At 39.6% G+C, this 14,435-nt stretch overlaps 2 protein-coding genes across 6 annotated transcripts in view; both read right to left on the reverse strand.

Moving 5' to 3' along the window:
• Positions 1–10,584, reverse strand: cdc7 (cell division cycle 7 homolog (S. cerevisiae)). Of its 2 annotated transcripts, none has more exons than XM_032530566.1 (12): positions 10,562–10,584; positions 8,883–8,970; positions 7,552–7,638; positions 7,299–7,434; positions 6,433–6,526; positions 6,119–6,261; positions 5,688–6,015; positions 5,359–5,466; positions 2,619–2,794; positions 2,346–2,428; positions 2,023–2,172; positions 1–1,310 (listed from the first exon to the last, which is right to left on the reverse strand). In XM_032530566.1, the coding sequence occupies exons 1-12, from the start codon at positions 10,562–10,564 to the stop codon at positions 853–855; spliced, it is 1,854 nt and encodes a 617-aa protein (XP_032386457.1). In that variant the 5' UTR covers positions 10,565–10,584; the 3' UTR covers positions 1–852. The 2 variants fall into 2 exon arrangements, with proteins under 2 accessions (XP_032386457.1, XP_032386458.1); XM_032530567.1 differs by lacking the exon at positions 10,562–10,584 and adding an exon at positions 9,289–9,638.
• hfm1 (helicase for meiosis 1) overlaps positions 10,219–14,435 on the reverse strand; it is a 19,298-nt gene continuing 15,081 nt past the window's right edge. For 2 of the 4 annotated variants that reach the window (XM_032530563.1, XM_032530561.1), the window contains exons 33-40: positions 13,951–14,036; positions 13,675–13,793; positions 13,487–13,570; positions 11,765–12,049; positions 11,541–11,619; positions 11,353–11,449; positions 10,734–10,885; positions 10,219–10,605 (exon numbers count right to left, since the gene is read on the reverse strand). In XM_032530563.1, coding sequence (XP_032386454.1) covers positions 10,551–10,605; positions 10,734–10,885; positions 11,353–11,449; positions 11,541–11,619; positions 11,765–12,049; positions 13,487–13,570; positions 13,675–13,793; positions 13,951–14,036 — 957 coding nt within the window. In that variant the 3' untranslated portion in view covers positions 10,219–10,550. Of the gene's footprint in view, positions 10,606–10,733; positions 10,886–11,352; positions 11,450–11,540; positions 11,620–11,764; positions 12,050–13,437; positions 13,571–13,674; positions 13,794–13,950; positions 14,037–14,435 lie in introns of those variants that run through there. The other 2 variants (XM_032530562.1, XR_004334259.1) reach the window with 2 other exon arrangements.

A 14,435-nucleotide genomic window follows, 5' to 3' on the forward strand; every position in this document is an offset into this window, starting at 1 on the left:
TTAATAAACTAATTTAATTTTTACTTTCAGTAAACAAGACAGATACTGTAAATGGCAGCCACTTGCTTTCTTTTGTCCTTTATTAGAAAATCCAGAGTGAGGCAGACATTCTTCAGTGTTTTAAATGAACACAGCTGCTTGCAACAGACACATTGTCATACAGCAGTATTTATATTTAAATTTATGCCCCTTCATACTTATACTTACTTATACAAATAGTCACTTAATACAGCGCTTATATGGTGTTATGGCAGAAGTGACAAACATACAGACTATTCCCTTGTGACAAGACTCAGTTTACACTAACCAGAGTATTTGTTGTCTTAAAGTGTTGAAAGGTTTTTCCTTTTTATATAATAAAAAAAATATATATTCTAAGCTTCTCATTTGGTCTTTGAAGTGAAAAAGTACAGCGTCCAACAGTCCAACCATTGACACAAAGGGCACTGGTCTGCCAATATAATGCCTCAAGTCAATACCCTCGTCCTCTTAGTTATAGCTAATGGTGCAAGCTCACTTAGCTTTCAATAAGTGCAGGCCTGTGAATTGACATACTAATACTAAAATCTATGAAGCATTTAATGAGTTGATGGAGGAGAAAATAAGACGTTTTCCTCCCACATCAGAACTCTATTGTCTTGTTCAGGTAATTTCTCCACACAGGGATGGAAACATCTCTCCGCTTTGCAGCTGAATTATTTCTCATATGGGGACAGACTAACCTTCCTTGCTGGGTTACAATTAATAAGTTAAATATTAAGTATAACATCCCTTTGTCTTTGCATCATCCAGTTTATTAATTCTGAACCAAAGTCTAGGAAGCTGGCAGCTGTGTGACGTTGATTTGCAGTTTCACAAGTCTTTGAACAGTGGGTGCTGCAGGGCCTGAGCGGCTGTGATCCTGGTGGCAGGGTTCAGGTCCAGCAACCGATCCAGCAGGTTGTAGGCCTCATCAGGGACTCTGTCCCAGCCCCGCTCATCTTCCTTCACCTTGCAGTCTGTCCCTGAGTTCTGTTTAGCGATGCGAGTGGTTTCTGTGTTCCCTGAACGTTGCTGGGGGTTTGGGAGAGCAGAAGAGAGAGACCAAGGTTTTTCACCCGCTTCATCTTTGGGTTGCTTCAAAGTTCCTTCAGTGGGACGATGTGTGGGCGTATCATCTTGGATCTTGTGACGACAGGTGGCGGTGGAGTCTTTGTTGGCTTCAGGTAGCGGTGTGACTTCATTTGGTGCAGCCCTCCGTCCTCTCAGCGTCTCACACAGTGTCCTGAGGTCCTGCCGAGGTAGCTCCCGACTGCACACCACTGCCTTACCTGGATCACGTTCAATCCAGAAACAGGTTCATGATCTACACAGAGCCTTACGAACATTACAGTTTGTCTGAATTCAACTTTCCTACATTGTTACACTGTCTGTATATGGTGTTAAACTGTGTTGCTAAATTAATCACGATATAGCTCAATAGTGTGCTTCTGGAAGTAAAAATCCCATTGATTTAGTCTATAAGGATTTTGATTATCAGCCATAATGACTAAACCATCGTAGGTAGACTGACCACGAGCACCGAGGTTGTGAAGCGAGGGTTTCTGCTCCTGCAGAAGCTAGAAGTCCTATTGGCAGAGTTTGGGATTTTGTAAAGAAATACTACACTACCCACAATCCTGAGCGTTATGACTAACGACTCCGATTGGTGGAACTTACTGTTACCATGGAAATGTTTACCGAACTCGCTAACAGCTGGAGCGAGCTTCTACCATTGATCATTTATGGACACAGTGTCTTATTTTTTGGATTAAATGTTTCATGGTTATGATTGTTCTCGTAGCTGGTTGGATTGGTTCCAGGCTTAACACCCTTTATGAAAACTTGTGGATAAGCATTTAATAAAACTTCAATGGAGATATTGAACAGGGAAAAACACTTCTGGAATCTGAGCAGTTAAAAAAGTGGGTGGTCACTTCACTGTTGAGCTCTATGCAGAATCACAATGATCTGTTTTGTGTAGTGAAACATACTGACACACACCAAATGCCTTGGCCGCCTGGATGGTCTCCCTGGAGCCTCGTATGGTCATGATCTGAGTGAGGGCAATCAGGTCATCGCTGGCTTTGAAGAGCGGGTAACGGCCACTGAGCAGTGAGAGCAGGATCACACCAGCTGACCACACGTCTATGGCTGCAGTACAGGAAGGTGAGACAGGAAAGGGTGCAACAGTGCACGGTAGTTAACAATAGAGGGTGAGAGGAGTCCAGGTTTGAGTTTAACAGTAAGCTTGTGCCAGTCTTTGCACAGCTGTCATTATATTTGTGTGATCATATAATCATAAGTAATCGTGGTAAGATACCAACCTGTTCCTTGGTTGGGACACTTTGTGAGGACTTCTGGTGCTCTGAAGCCCGGTGTTCCAGCCCTGGGGGCCACCTGCTGCTTCCTTTATTATTGGAAACATCATGAAGCAGGGGTTAAAACACAAAAAACTAAACAACTTAACTTAAATGGGCTAGATTCACACACACACACACACACACACACACACACACACACACACCACGATTAACACCACACACACACACACACACACACACACACACACACACACACACACACACACACTCTGCTACCTAGACATGCAGATGTTGCAGACACGGTCAGTCAGGTAGCAGCTACAGGTGAGGCCCTGCAGTACGGTCCTCTGAGGCTTCTGACTGCTGCTCTGGGTCCTGACAGGCAGCGGGCCCCGGCTGGTTGAAGAGCACCTTCGGGTGGCTGGGTCCTCGGCTTTGCCAAGCTTTAACAGCTGAATAAAAGATTTTATGAAAAATAAAAAAATTCACTGAATACGCCGAGAAATAAACTTTATACCCTTTAACAGGTGCTCTCCCTAAAGCAAATAAAAAGAACTCTGTCAATAGGTGAGGAAAATATGCAATATGCCATGTTTAACATCATGATAACGATATTACTTGCAATAAATAAAATGAAATTAAAGTGTACTTCTGCATTTCCGTATTTTGTTAAAATAGAACAGATTGCTTGCTGAAATCAAAACAAATAAAAAAAATCTTCAAGAAATCCTTTTCAACTTTCTTTTATTGAACAAATTGAACATAGAATTGAATATAAAGAAGGCAGATTTTTTTGTAGCTTACCTTTTAAAAATGACATTTTCTGATATTTTCTTTCAACTAACACAAAAAATATATGATATGTCACAGCCTTTTGCGATGTGTTTATTGCGGAAGTTGATATCACAATGATGATAAAACAATTTATTGTGCAACCCAATTTAAAAGGTTTTTAGATATATTACAGGGTATGTACAGCAATCCTTTAGTTAAATTTACTACTTTTTAATACCTTTTTTACTACCTTCAGAATTTTTTTTAAAACCATCACGACAATGAATGAAGTGTTAATCAGCGACTTTCTATTATACACGATTTTGACATTTATAACATACAGAAATGAAAGATTTAGAGACCACATAACATTAACAACATCTTGCACATATTTATTCATTAGTAAATAAAGTAAAACAAACTACATAAATGTGCCAATGAAGAGAAGGATAGTTGAGAACTGAGTCCAAAGTGGGGAGGGTCTAGTGGTATGCCCAGTTTTTATTTTATTTTTATAACCATTAAATGGCACTTTCTGGAGAGTTTTGTGCAAAACAATGAGAAATTAAGTCTTGCTAATATGTGCAAAACTGTAGGGTTAAGAGCCTTTGCATTGTTGTAGTATCAACAGGTATTAGGGCATTCAGCATTTACATTATTAACTTTTCATGATATAAGAACTGACCCAGACCATGTGCCCCATAATGAAAACATGAAGAGACAGTAGCAATGTCAGCAACAGCTGAGAAGATTGGGTCGTGGTGAACAGGTCCAGGGTCCCTGGTGTAGGGACCAGGGACCCAAAGTAAATTAATGTTGAGGGATCAACTAAGACCATGAATTCTAAAGAATGAGAACCACTGATTTACATAATTTCTAATCCTTTACGTTTGTGCAAGGCCTAGTAATGTTTGGCCCTCATCCTCTGTGCAGCACTTACTGTATTTACTTTTTGGGAAAATAAATACTTTTTGTTCATTTTATGAAACATTGAATGAATTATTTACAGTTACATTTGATATTTAGAGATCAGATTTTTGCTCATGTTTACAACTTTGTGCACATTCAAATATAACTCCTCCCATCTCTTGTCCGAGATTTGGAGAGTTGTAATATAGTCTGCTGTGCATGTCATTTCTCCGTTCATATGGTGGATCTCACTCAGACCGTTGACAGACAAGAGGGCCCATTTAACAAACAAGTTACGAGGAGGCTGTACGCTGCTCATTATTGGAGGTCTACGCACGGATGCAACGCGGCACTGCCCACCAGTCGCGCTGCTCACCTCTATTTTTACAGAGAGAGTGGACACGAAGCGACGGACGGGTCTGTGATACTCAGAGCTCATACATATTTATTTCAGGTAAAAAAAAATTCTCAGTTTGCGACAATTTGAAAATTCCGCAGACAGGGAGCGCTCCTGACCCCCCCCCCCCCCCCCACAGTCTCTGAAAGCACATCTAGTCGATCATAAGTGGCTCAACAAGTAGATCTATAGATAAACTCATCTTTAAGAAATTTGACCGACAGCGTGAGAAATCGGGGGTGTGGCGTGTGAGCGTGTGAAACCAGTCAAATGCGTGTGTCTCACGGCCAATGCGTGAGAGTTGGTAGCCCTGGAGTCGGGAAGCATTTCTTTAAACAGCTCTGAAATTCCTTTATTTGAGTTAAATGAGTGGTGTTTAACTGCAGTGTTCAGACACCACAGAGCCTCCGCGCGCAGTGTTGGTGTGGCGCCCATGGCCACCCTACTACAGGCCTGAGCCAGTCCTAAACTCTGGGTTGTTCACCCAGCTATCAGAAAACTTGCATTTGCCCATTAAAAGACGACGATGGTTGTAAGATATGGCTTGAAGCAAGTCTAAAATAAAACGTAAGCCAGCCACTTCTTCAGTGTTCTGAGATGATGTCGAACGACCACTGAATATGACGTCAGCATCAAACATAGACGGAGACGAAAGATCGATTATGTGCCCAGACACGCCAAAGCCCATATTTAAACGGACTAACGCAAACGCAGGATAGAATTTCAATCAGAATAGGACACCTGATAGTCTGAAAAAAATAATACCTAATTTAAAAAAAATAATACCTCTGAGACTAAATTTAACACTTTTAATGGCCTTAAATTTGACAATTTTGATTTATCACTTTTTAATACTTTTTAAAACCCCGCGGACACCCTGTATTAACAAGAGAACCCACTTATTGTTCAGACAACTTTACTCTCCGCCTTGCTTACCTCTGCTTTAATGGCAGGGTGTTTGGTGGTGGATGGAGCTGGAGCGCAGCTGTTCAGGTTCCTCTCTCCAAACACAGGCCGCGGCACTTTGCGTAGTCCTGCCAAATCCTAAAGAAAACAAGCATGGTATTTAGCTAAAGCCAACACATTAGTGCAAAAAGAAGAAGACAAACAAATGAACAGACAAAGACAGACACTTTAATAAATCCATACAGGATATTCTTAACCCAAAATTAACCTTAATTACGCTGATGTTCAATTCTGCTTTCACTGGACAAATAAAAGACTCAAACATCAGTAAAAGTAAAATATTGACATAGTGCAGACACCTTAGTGTGCTTTGTGCGAGAGGTGGAGGTGGTGACAGAACGTGCTTTTTTAACTAGTGCTTTCCGAGAGGCTGAGGAGGATGTGGTGGTGGAGGAAAAAGAGGAGGAAGATGGCAACGTTGTGGACTGCCGTGGGGGATGAGGTAGTGAGGTGGAGGCTGTGGTGGTGGTGGGAGGGAGCCTAGGAGGTGCTTTGCTCCACTGTGTGGTGTCTTGTTTCCCTGTGGACCCTCCACCTTTTTGTGATGGCCTCTGCCTCACAACCTTCAGCAGCTCAATCTGGGTGTCCGCTGTACCCTGAGCCAGGCCAAAGTCCACCAGCGCATACCTAACACACATTTTAAACAGGGATATCAATAAAAACTTCATGTGTGATGTGCCCATTCAGGGTTTCAAAAGTGGAAGAAAACAACTGCCATGTGGCAACTCACATTTTGCTGTTCCTGTTGTAGAGGAAATTGTTTGGTTTGATGTCTCGGTGAATGATACCAAACTGATGGATGTGTCTCAGTGCCTTCAACAGGTGATAGATGTACAGACGGACCTCTTCAAAGCTCAACGAGCCAATGATGTCCTGATGAATACATTTTGATTGGAGTTACAGTATTAGATCACATTTCAGAAAACATAGAAGCAAGAACTAGCTACTAAATGAGGTTTCAGGGATTACATTACAGATTGTATCAATGCACTGAAAGCAAGCGCCACATGCGTGACAGAAACTAATGTGTGACAATATACATACCACAATAGCTTGATGCTCCATATAGGGCATGACAATCACCACATGGTCCTCCTTCCTGAAGCAGTACGTCACCCCCATTACATTCTCTCTGCCTCTGCAAAGTGAGAAATATATATACTTAATAAGTAAGCAGTGAGATGAGTGTCTTGCCAAAACCAGCCATCGATGTACTGAGGCGAGTTCAGCTTAATCATACAACAATAGACAGGTGAGAAACCCATACACACACAAATTTGCTAAGGTATAAAAACATGTTATTATACAAATCTTTTACCTTGTAACTGCAGTACATAGGGTGGGTTTTTAACAGCCAAATAACATGGACATTAATAAAGATCAGCAGAGAGACCAAGCAGAATAACAGGAATACTGAATTAACTGCTATAAGACTCGTTTTTAACTGATTGTCCAAAGGTTACTACTAATAACATTATATTATTACTATAATATTACATAATACAGGGTGCCCCATATACTAAGACTCAGTCTTTACTGCAGTGGTCAGGTTTTGAGACGTCCGCCCCCCTCTCCTATTTAGCTAGTCTATCAAATTATGGCCCAAAAAAGCCCAAACAATTACCTTAAAAAACAATTACTTAATACTTATCACTACACAACAAAGTGTAAAAACAAAAACAGTAAAACATATAAGCCAATAAAAGTAATAATCTGATGTTTAAATTTTTTTTTTTTTAAAAGGACAAAATAAAAATGAAAAGCAGAATAAGCAATCCATGAAGCAAAGTCTATAAATACATTTTCAGACTTAAAATAATTGGAATTAGCGGTTAGGTTCTTCAAAAAAGGTTTTCAGACTGTTGGGGGACTTCTATCACTTTATAAAAACACACCCGTATTGGACTCACCCAGCAACAGTGAGACACTGAAGCTCAGCAGCAATGCGTGTAGGATGGCTGGTTGGGATGAGGTGCTTCAGGGCAAACATCTCTTTCCTCCCATCCCGCATCTGAGCCTCACCCAGGTACACGGAGCTGAACGTACCTGGTACAGATACATGTCATGATACACGTCCTCTCCTCCTACTGTATAGTCATAAATACAAGCTCATCTATTGGCATATACACCAAAGGTGTGCATACAGTAATTCAGAGCATGTACCTTCTCCGATTTTGTCTATGATGCGAAAAACTTTGGCCAGCTGAGGGACAGCTTGGTAGAGGATATCGATGTCTATTTCCACATCCCCTGGAAGAAAACAGCTCAAGCTTTTTGAATCCAATACAATACTCACACACAAATAACAATATGTTAGTTGTTGTTGCATAACTAAAATGACAAAGCTTTACAGGAATGTAAAGGTTACAGGCTCATTTAATACGATTATTTTATTATATTGCTAACATTTGTACAAAGTGGCATACGCCTAAATTAAAAACGAAAATCTACACAATCCTATCCTTGTATTATCAACCTGATATTACCCTCTTAACTATAATATGCTATATCATTTGCATCTAGGGATTGGACATTGATGTAGTGGAGAGCTACAAATTCCTGGGTGTTCACCTAACAATAAACTGAAAGGACTGATAACACCCAAGGCACTCTACAAGAAGGGCCAGAGGCGCCTCCATCTGCTGAGGAGACTCAGGTCTTTGGAGTGTGTAGGACTCTCCTCAGGACCTTCTATGACTCTGTGGTGGCCTCTGCATCCTCTACGCTGTGGTCTGCTGGAGGGGGGGCAGCTCGGACCGGGACAGGAGCAGACTCAATAGACTGATCAGGAGAGCGAGCTCTGTCCTGGACTGTCCTCTGGACCCCATAGAGAAAGTAGGGGAGAGGAGGACGTTAGCCAAGCTGACATCATCATGGACAACACCTCTCACCCCTACACGACACGTGGGGTCCCTGAGAGCTCCTTCAGCAGCAGACTGATACACCCACGGTGTAAGAAGGGAGGTACCGCAGGTCCTTCATCCGGCCGCGTCAGACTCTACAACACCTGCACTACTGATAGTGTTGTGTTGTTCCTGTTTTTCTCCCATCTACATCACACACTTCTGTTTATCTTTAATATTGGTATTATATTTATTTTATTACAAGTACTTACTTTTCAATATTTATGGTCTCAGGTTAATATAATTAAATTATGCTACCGACTTTGCTTCTTTGCTCTAATTACACATTCAACTTAATTTTAACGTCACTTACACTGCAATATGTTTCTCTTATCATGGCACCGCACTTTAAATTCCTTTGGTTTGACGGCATTTTACTTACTCAGTCTACCATATTTTCATTGTATTGCTTGCCGTATTTCTTGCCTTGTATTTTTTTCGTGCTTACTGTTTGTGTGTTATTGTTTTTTTGCTGTTGCTGCTATGCTGCTACTGTAACGACAGAATTTCCCCGTCGTGGGATGAATAAAGTATAATCTAATCTAATCTATACTCAAATGTTGTTTTTAAGTCATTAAACGTCAAACTTACTTGAGACTTTGCTTCTCCTGTGACCTCTGTCAGATTTAATACATCCGTCTAAGCTGATGCCTTCAGTGCAGACAGGCGACAACTCCATCTTAAAGAATAAGAAAGAAATTTAAAAAGATAACTGAAATTTTCTGATTATAAAACATCACCATACACTTAGCTAGTCACTGTCATATGTACCTACTTGTTAACTATGAAGTAATGTTAAATTAAACAGTGTACAGTGTGTAACACCGTATTGGCAAACTATCTGGTAATTGGCAGATTAATAGGAAATGTGTAAAGCTCATTTTAAACTAAGCGCTGTTTGTCTTCGTCATTTTAACCACACTAGCATGCTACTGTTAGCCACAGTCTGTCAAGCTGGCAAACCACAGCTTGTTGAGTAGAACAAAAAGAAACTCACCGCTTTAGTTGGTCGTAAAGTGCAATAGATTCTTCAAATGAACATTTCGTGAAAGCACCGTACAGTCGTGAGATAAAGTTCCATCGACGAAAACGTAAGTATATAACTATCACTCAGTCTGCGGCTGAATAAAGTAGTTTGTTCACACGTTGAAGCTTTTCCGCTAACAACAAACTACGCGCCAAAAGTGACGTCACTGACATCTCGCGTTACATCACCACCAAATCGCGGGAACTTGAACAGTGAGACCATAACGTCATTGATGACGACCGAAGCCCTAACGCTAACATCTTATTTTTATGCATTCACGACTAACACAGTTGAGAAATTATTGTTCCTGAATTAATACATGGATGAACAAATCGAATAAAGCCTCCCCTCTACACAAGCACATCATCTGCCCTCTGCCTGGTTAAAACTACTGCCACTATCTAGTTTCAGAACAGTACTATTGCCCCTTCTGCCATTATTATGAAATAATTACTTACCAAAGGATTGATTACACACATTTGATGCACTACTCACAAGACTGACACAGTTATGTTAGAGAATAATAGGCATGCTTACAAATATGTTCTCTATTGATAGGCAATAAATGTATTACATCAATATTATTCTTTCATTATTCCCAAGCCTTTACTGGCATAAAACACAGGTAATCACAGATGGTTCAGATCATGTGTAATATGTAATGTGATCTGTTTTACACTCTTTGACCAACACACAAAGCCTTAAGAAATGAGCCTTTTACAAACCAATTTGATCATCTCACCAACACACAACTCTACAGATCCACATTTGTTGAACGAATCACTAAATGTAAATGAAATAATCACGTATCAAATTACGATATAAAAAAAGCGAATTTCATGAAAATTAACAAGTTGTCTTTAGAATATGTGCTAAATGCTGAACTGCCACATCAAGGGATGTTCAGACAAACAAGGGCAGACTTCTCATCTATTTACACACCTAAAACACTTCACAAAGCTACTTCTAATTAAACTCCATGCTAATTTATTCCACAGACTGCACTGAATTATCCAATAAACAGACTTTATTAAATAAATAAATAATTTAATAAATTACATTACATTAGAACAAATAGTTTCATTTACAATATAAACATACAATAACATGACTTCAAAACAGTCTATAACTCTTCATGTAAAGCTCACCGGTTAACAAAATATGACCATAAACATTAAGAAAACACTTTATGTTAACCACATATTCATGTCCCAGTAAGACAAGCAATACTTCTAAAATATACCATCAAATATCCCAAGGAAAGCTTCCTCTTCTTTGCAGTTGCTGCTGCATATACAGTAAAAAAGAGGAAAGGGGTTTATCAATTAAAAAAGTGTATTGCAGATATGGTTATTTTCATTAAGTGCTAGGGAAAGAACATTGTCGTGAGTCAAAGTAAAAGCCTTTTCTTCTACCTTCTGTTGACAGATGAGCTGGTGTTGGATGGGACGCTCATTGTTGAGAAGAAACCAAAACTTCTAGTGAGTGGGGTCACGCGGGTCTCAGTCTGCTTTGGGAGATTTTCTGGTGTATGTACTGTGATCTCTTCACTGAATATGCTTGGTCTCTGCAAACAAAACGTTTTACATGTGCCAAGTTAAAGTGAGCCAGTGACCTTTTGGCTTTTAACATATTAACAGAACATTCCTGTCCAAAAAGAGAAAAATCCATCAGCAAAATAGCAACACTAATAGTGAATTTTGCTTTCCGCCATGTTTTTTGTTTACATCTAAATGTATCCATGCAGATGAGAGATAAATCATTTAATTACATTATTTGGGGAAAACAATATAAGGAGTAAGATGTTCAAGAGACTTAATTGTGTCTGTAGTATGGAAATTTACTGGGTTAAACAAATGAAAAACAAGTCTACGTGTATAACTATGTAAGCAATAATATTCTCTGCGTACGTACAGTATGTTGCCACTAAACTGCAAAAGAAGCACACCCAGGTTGACACACACACAGACACACACACAGACACACACACAAACACACACACACACACACACACACACACACACACACACACACCTTTTTATTCCAGTCTAGTGTGATTTTGTTCTGTGGTCTGAGGGTCACTGAGGGTCCTGGTTCTCTGATCTCAGGATTTAAAGTTGGTGGCATCAACCTAAAACAACAAAAACACAAAATATGACAAATATCTTTATTCTTTACTAAAATTTAAAGCCAGAATGGACATGTGTGCATAATTGGCTTACCTCAGTGGTGTTCTGGCAGTGGTTATACAGGGTTTGACTTGTGAGTGACTGAGTACTGGTGCAGATGGAGCGGCAAAGCCTACACAAAAAACATGGGTATGCTAGTCAAAATCATTAAAATGGCTAAGGAATAATCCCTCATTGTCATGCCTTTATGTAGGCTATGCAAAGATGGTGAATGTGTGTGTTACAATGACTTCTTAAAGAGATGTATGAAAATCTACCTGGCATGTAAAGAGACTGCTGGACTTTAGCATTAGTTGGACAAGAGGCCGATGACGTCTCGCTGGCGTGCACCAAGTTCTCGTCATCAAAGTCGCCCCAGTCGTCCCATTCATTTCCCAGGTCAAAGCTGACAGTTGGTATTTGTGAGGATGAAGCATTTTCATAGTGAGCACCCTGGTTTGAGCCCGCAGTAGACCTCTTTGAGTAAGAGGTTGTATTGATCTGGTTTAGAAGCGGTTTATGGTTCTGACTCACACCAACACTGGTTCCTGGGTTCATCCACCCTGAGGAAAATAAACACAGAGGAAGTAAATAAATAGGATCTATACACCGTCAACTATTGCTGCACTTTGGGCTTTCTTGTATTCAATCTGAAATAAAGTGATGAGAGAGTTTTAGAGACCATATTAGTGGCTTTGCATATATTTCCTACAACGAAAAATTTAAAGGTTAAACTATTTTTCGGGGATTATTGGCTGTTTTTTCAGGGTTTCTGCAGGTTTCACCAAGTCAAATTTAAACCTTTTTAAGACCATTTTGAAGGAAATTTAAGACCTTTATCACACTATAACAACAACATAACTGAGCCCTAAATTATTTAAGCCAAGTATTGCTAAACTTTCCCCAAAGCTGAAGAATAAAATCCCTTTTATGTCTGTGGTACAATCCAAAAAAGACTTGCGGCAATCACACGGAAGCTGATTGGCTGCAGTATGAGTTGCATGTTGATCTCATTTGTCATTGTCACAAACCCATCCCCTTGCGCATGTTTTCTCTATCTGTCTGTTTTTTTTTTGTGTTTTGTATTACGTTCCGGTTGCCGTGCAATGAGTGCAAGACGGGAATTCCAGGATCACCTGAACCTGCTCTCACATGTTCCTCATCAGCAATCTACACACCTGGTCATGATCATCATCACAACACTATTTATTTTGTTTGCTTAACTGTTTCATTTTCCTCTGTTTGCAGTACCTTTACCCTGGAATTCCCTTCACTCCTGCCTGGCAACCAGAACCATCAAAACCCCTGTCCACCAGTACTCACCTCCCAACATGTTTGTCGCCACCATCAGCATTCCATCACCCGTACTTACCTGTCTACCCGTCTGGCATTACCTTGTCAGTTATATTTTGTCATCAATAAATACTCACCTTTTGTTTTGTTTTTTCTCTTTTCTGACAGCACTCCAAATCTACAAACAGCAGAGCTACATTTAAGAGTTGCATGAACGTGGGAAAATCAAGACTATTTTTAAAATAATTTAAGACCTAGAACACAATACCTAAGCGGATTTAAGACCCTTTTTAGGCCTAAAATTTTGATTTTTAAATTTTAGACTTTTTAAGACCCTGCGGAAATCCTGTTGTTGGTTACTCTTTTAGGCAGTGATGTATGTTTTGTTTCAAATTAACATTGTTTCTCTCTTTGTTCCATTCATGAATGCTTCGGCCCCCACAATTAAAAGTCTGCGGCCTTCATTAACACTATCCCAGCATAGCTTATAAATGCACTGTACTGTGCAGTAAATTCCACGATGATATATCAGTATAGTACTTAAATGAGTTGATGACAATGGCGTAGAGATTGAAACCCATATAGTATGCACTGAATTATAACTGTCAGTATGTAAACTATATGAGATTTGTATTTAATGTCCCAAAACATGCAGAACCAGCATGGTTTGTCCTGTAATGAGTTTGAGTTAAGTTGTTTCACGATACTTTGAGGGTGAGCCTGAAACGCAGCAGGTGTTTGGACAGGCTCCTCCATCATCCTGTACACGTCCTCCTCATAGTCCTCAAAATCTTAGTATGAGAGACAGAAAAATAGTCACACGTCATTTGATTGTTAAACCCTGCAATGTTGAGGAATGTGCTGAGTTCAGGGTCATCATCTTTAACTTGTTTACCACCGTCAACGTCATCGACCAGAGGAACTTTGTCTGGCAGCTGAACGCTGTCTTCTCCCGTTAGATCCACGATCTCAGAGCAAGGTCTCACTGAAGCTTTATACTGACTTTCTCCATTCCTTAATCAAATCAAATAAGACCTTGATATAATTCAGCAACATGCCATCAGACTTCAATTTCACTGAACTTATTTTATTGTCACACACAATCTAATTTGCAGCCATTAAGGGACTTATTCTAATATTTTCACTTATGTATCAAGTCTAACATGAATACCAGGAAACAGTAGGTAGCCTCTCCTTAGGTTTGTAAGCAAAGTCCTGCATGCCGACAGAGACAGACTCCTCCATGCTCATTTTCATCTGAGGAAATAAAGCAGACCAAACACAGGCTTATTCAGCTTAGTAATACAAAAACATAATGGACTTATAAGCAAATAAGACATACACTTGTATTGCTTGTCAAAGTAAAGTTATGTTATTCACAAAGATTTCATTTAGTACAGTAGTATAAAAACGTACATGCTGTTTTACATTTCTACATACAGTACAATAACCTCAACTAGAGTTTTGGATAGAAGCATATATCATAGCTTTTCTAAAGTGGATATGTACATGCCTAGTATTTTTGGATTATGTTGTGCACATACATTTAAATTGTAATCTCATATTTTAATATCATACAGTATAATAGCTGTTCATGAATAATAATTTAGTGTTACATATATTGTGATGTTCCTATTAGCTTTACTTGTGGTGTTC

The sequence above is a fragment of the Etheostoma spectabile genome, chromosome 12, assembly GCF_008692095.1.
Source record: "Etheostoma spectabile isolate EspeVRDwgs_2016 chromosome 12, UIUC_Espe_1.0, whole genome shotgun sequence".
NCBI lineage: Eukaryota > Metazoa > Chordata > Actinopteri > Perciformes > Percidae > Etheostoma > Etheostoma spectabile.

Bases quoted from the DNA above. Each gene is read 5' to 3' on its own strand.
- cdc7 (XM_032530566.1), bottom strand. The intron at 2,795-5,358 runs GTAAGCAAGGCG...TCTTTTATTCAG, and splicing joins ACCCTGCCATTAAAGCAGAG to CTGTTAAAGCTTGGCAAAGC. The intron at 2,429-2,618 runs GTAGCAGAGTGT...CCAATAATAAAG, and splicing joins TGCAACATCTGCATGTCTAG to GAAGCAGCAGGTGGCCCCCA.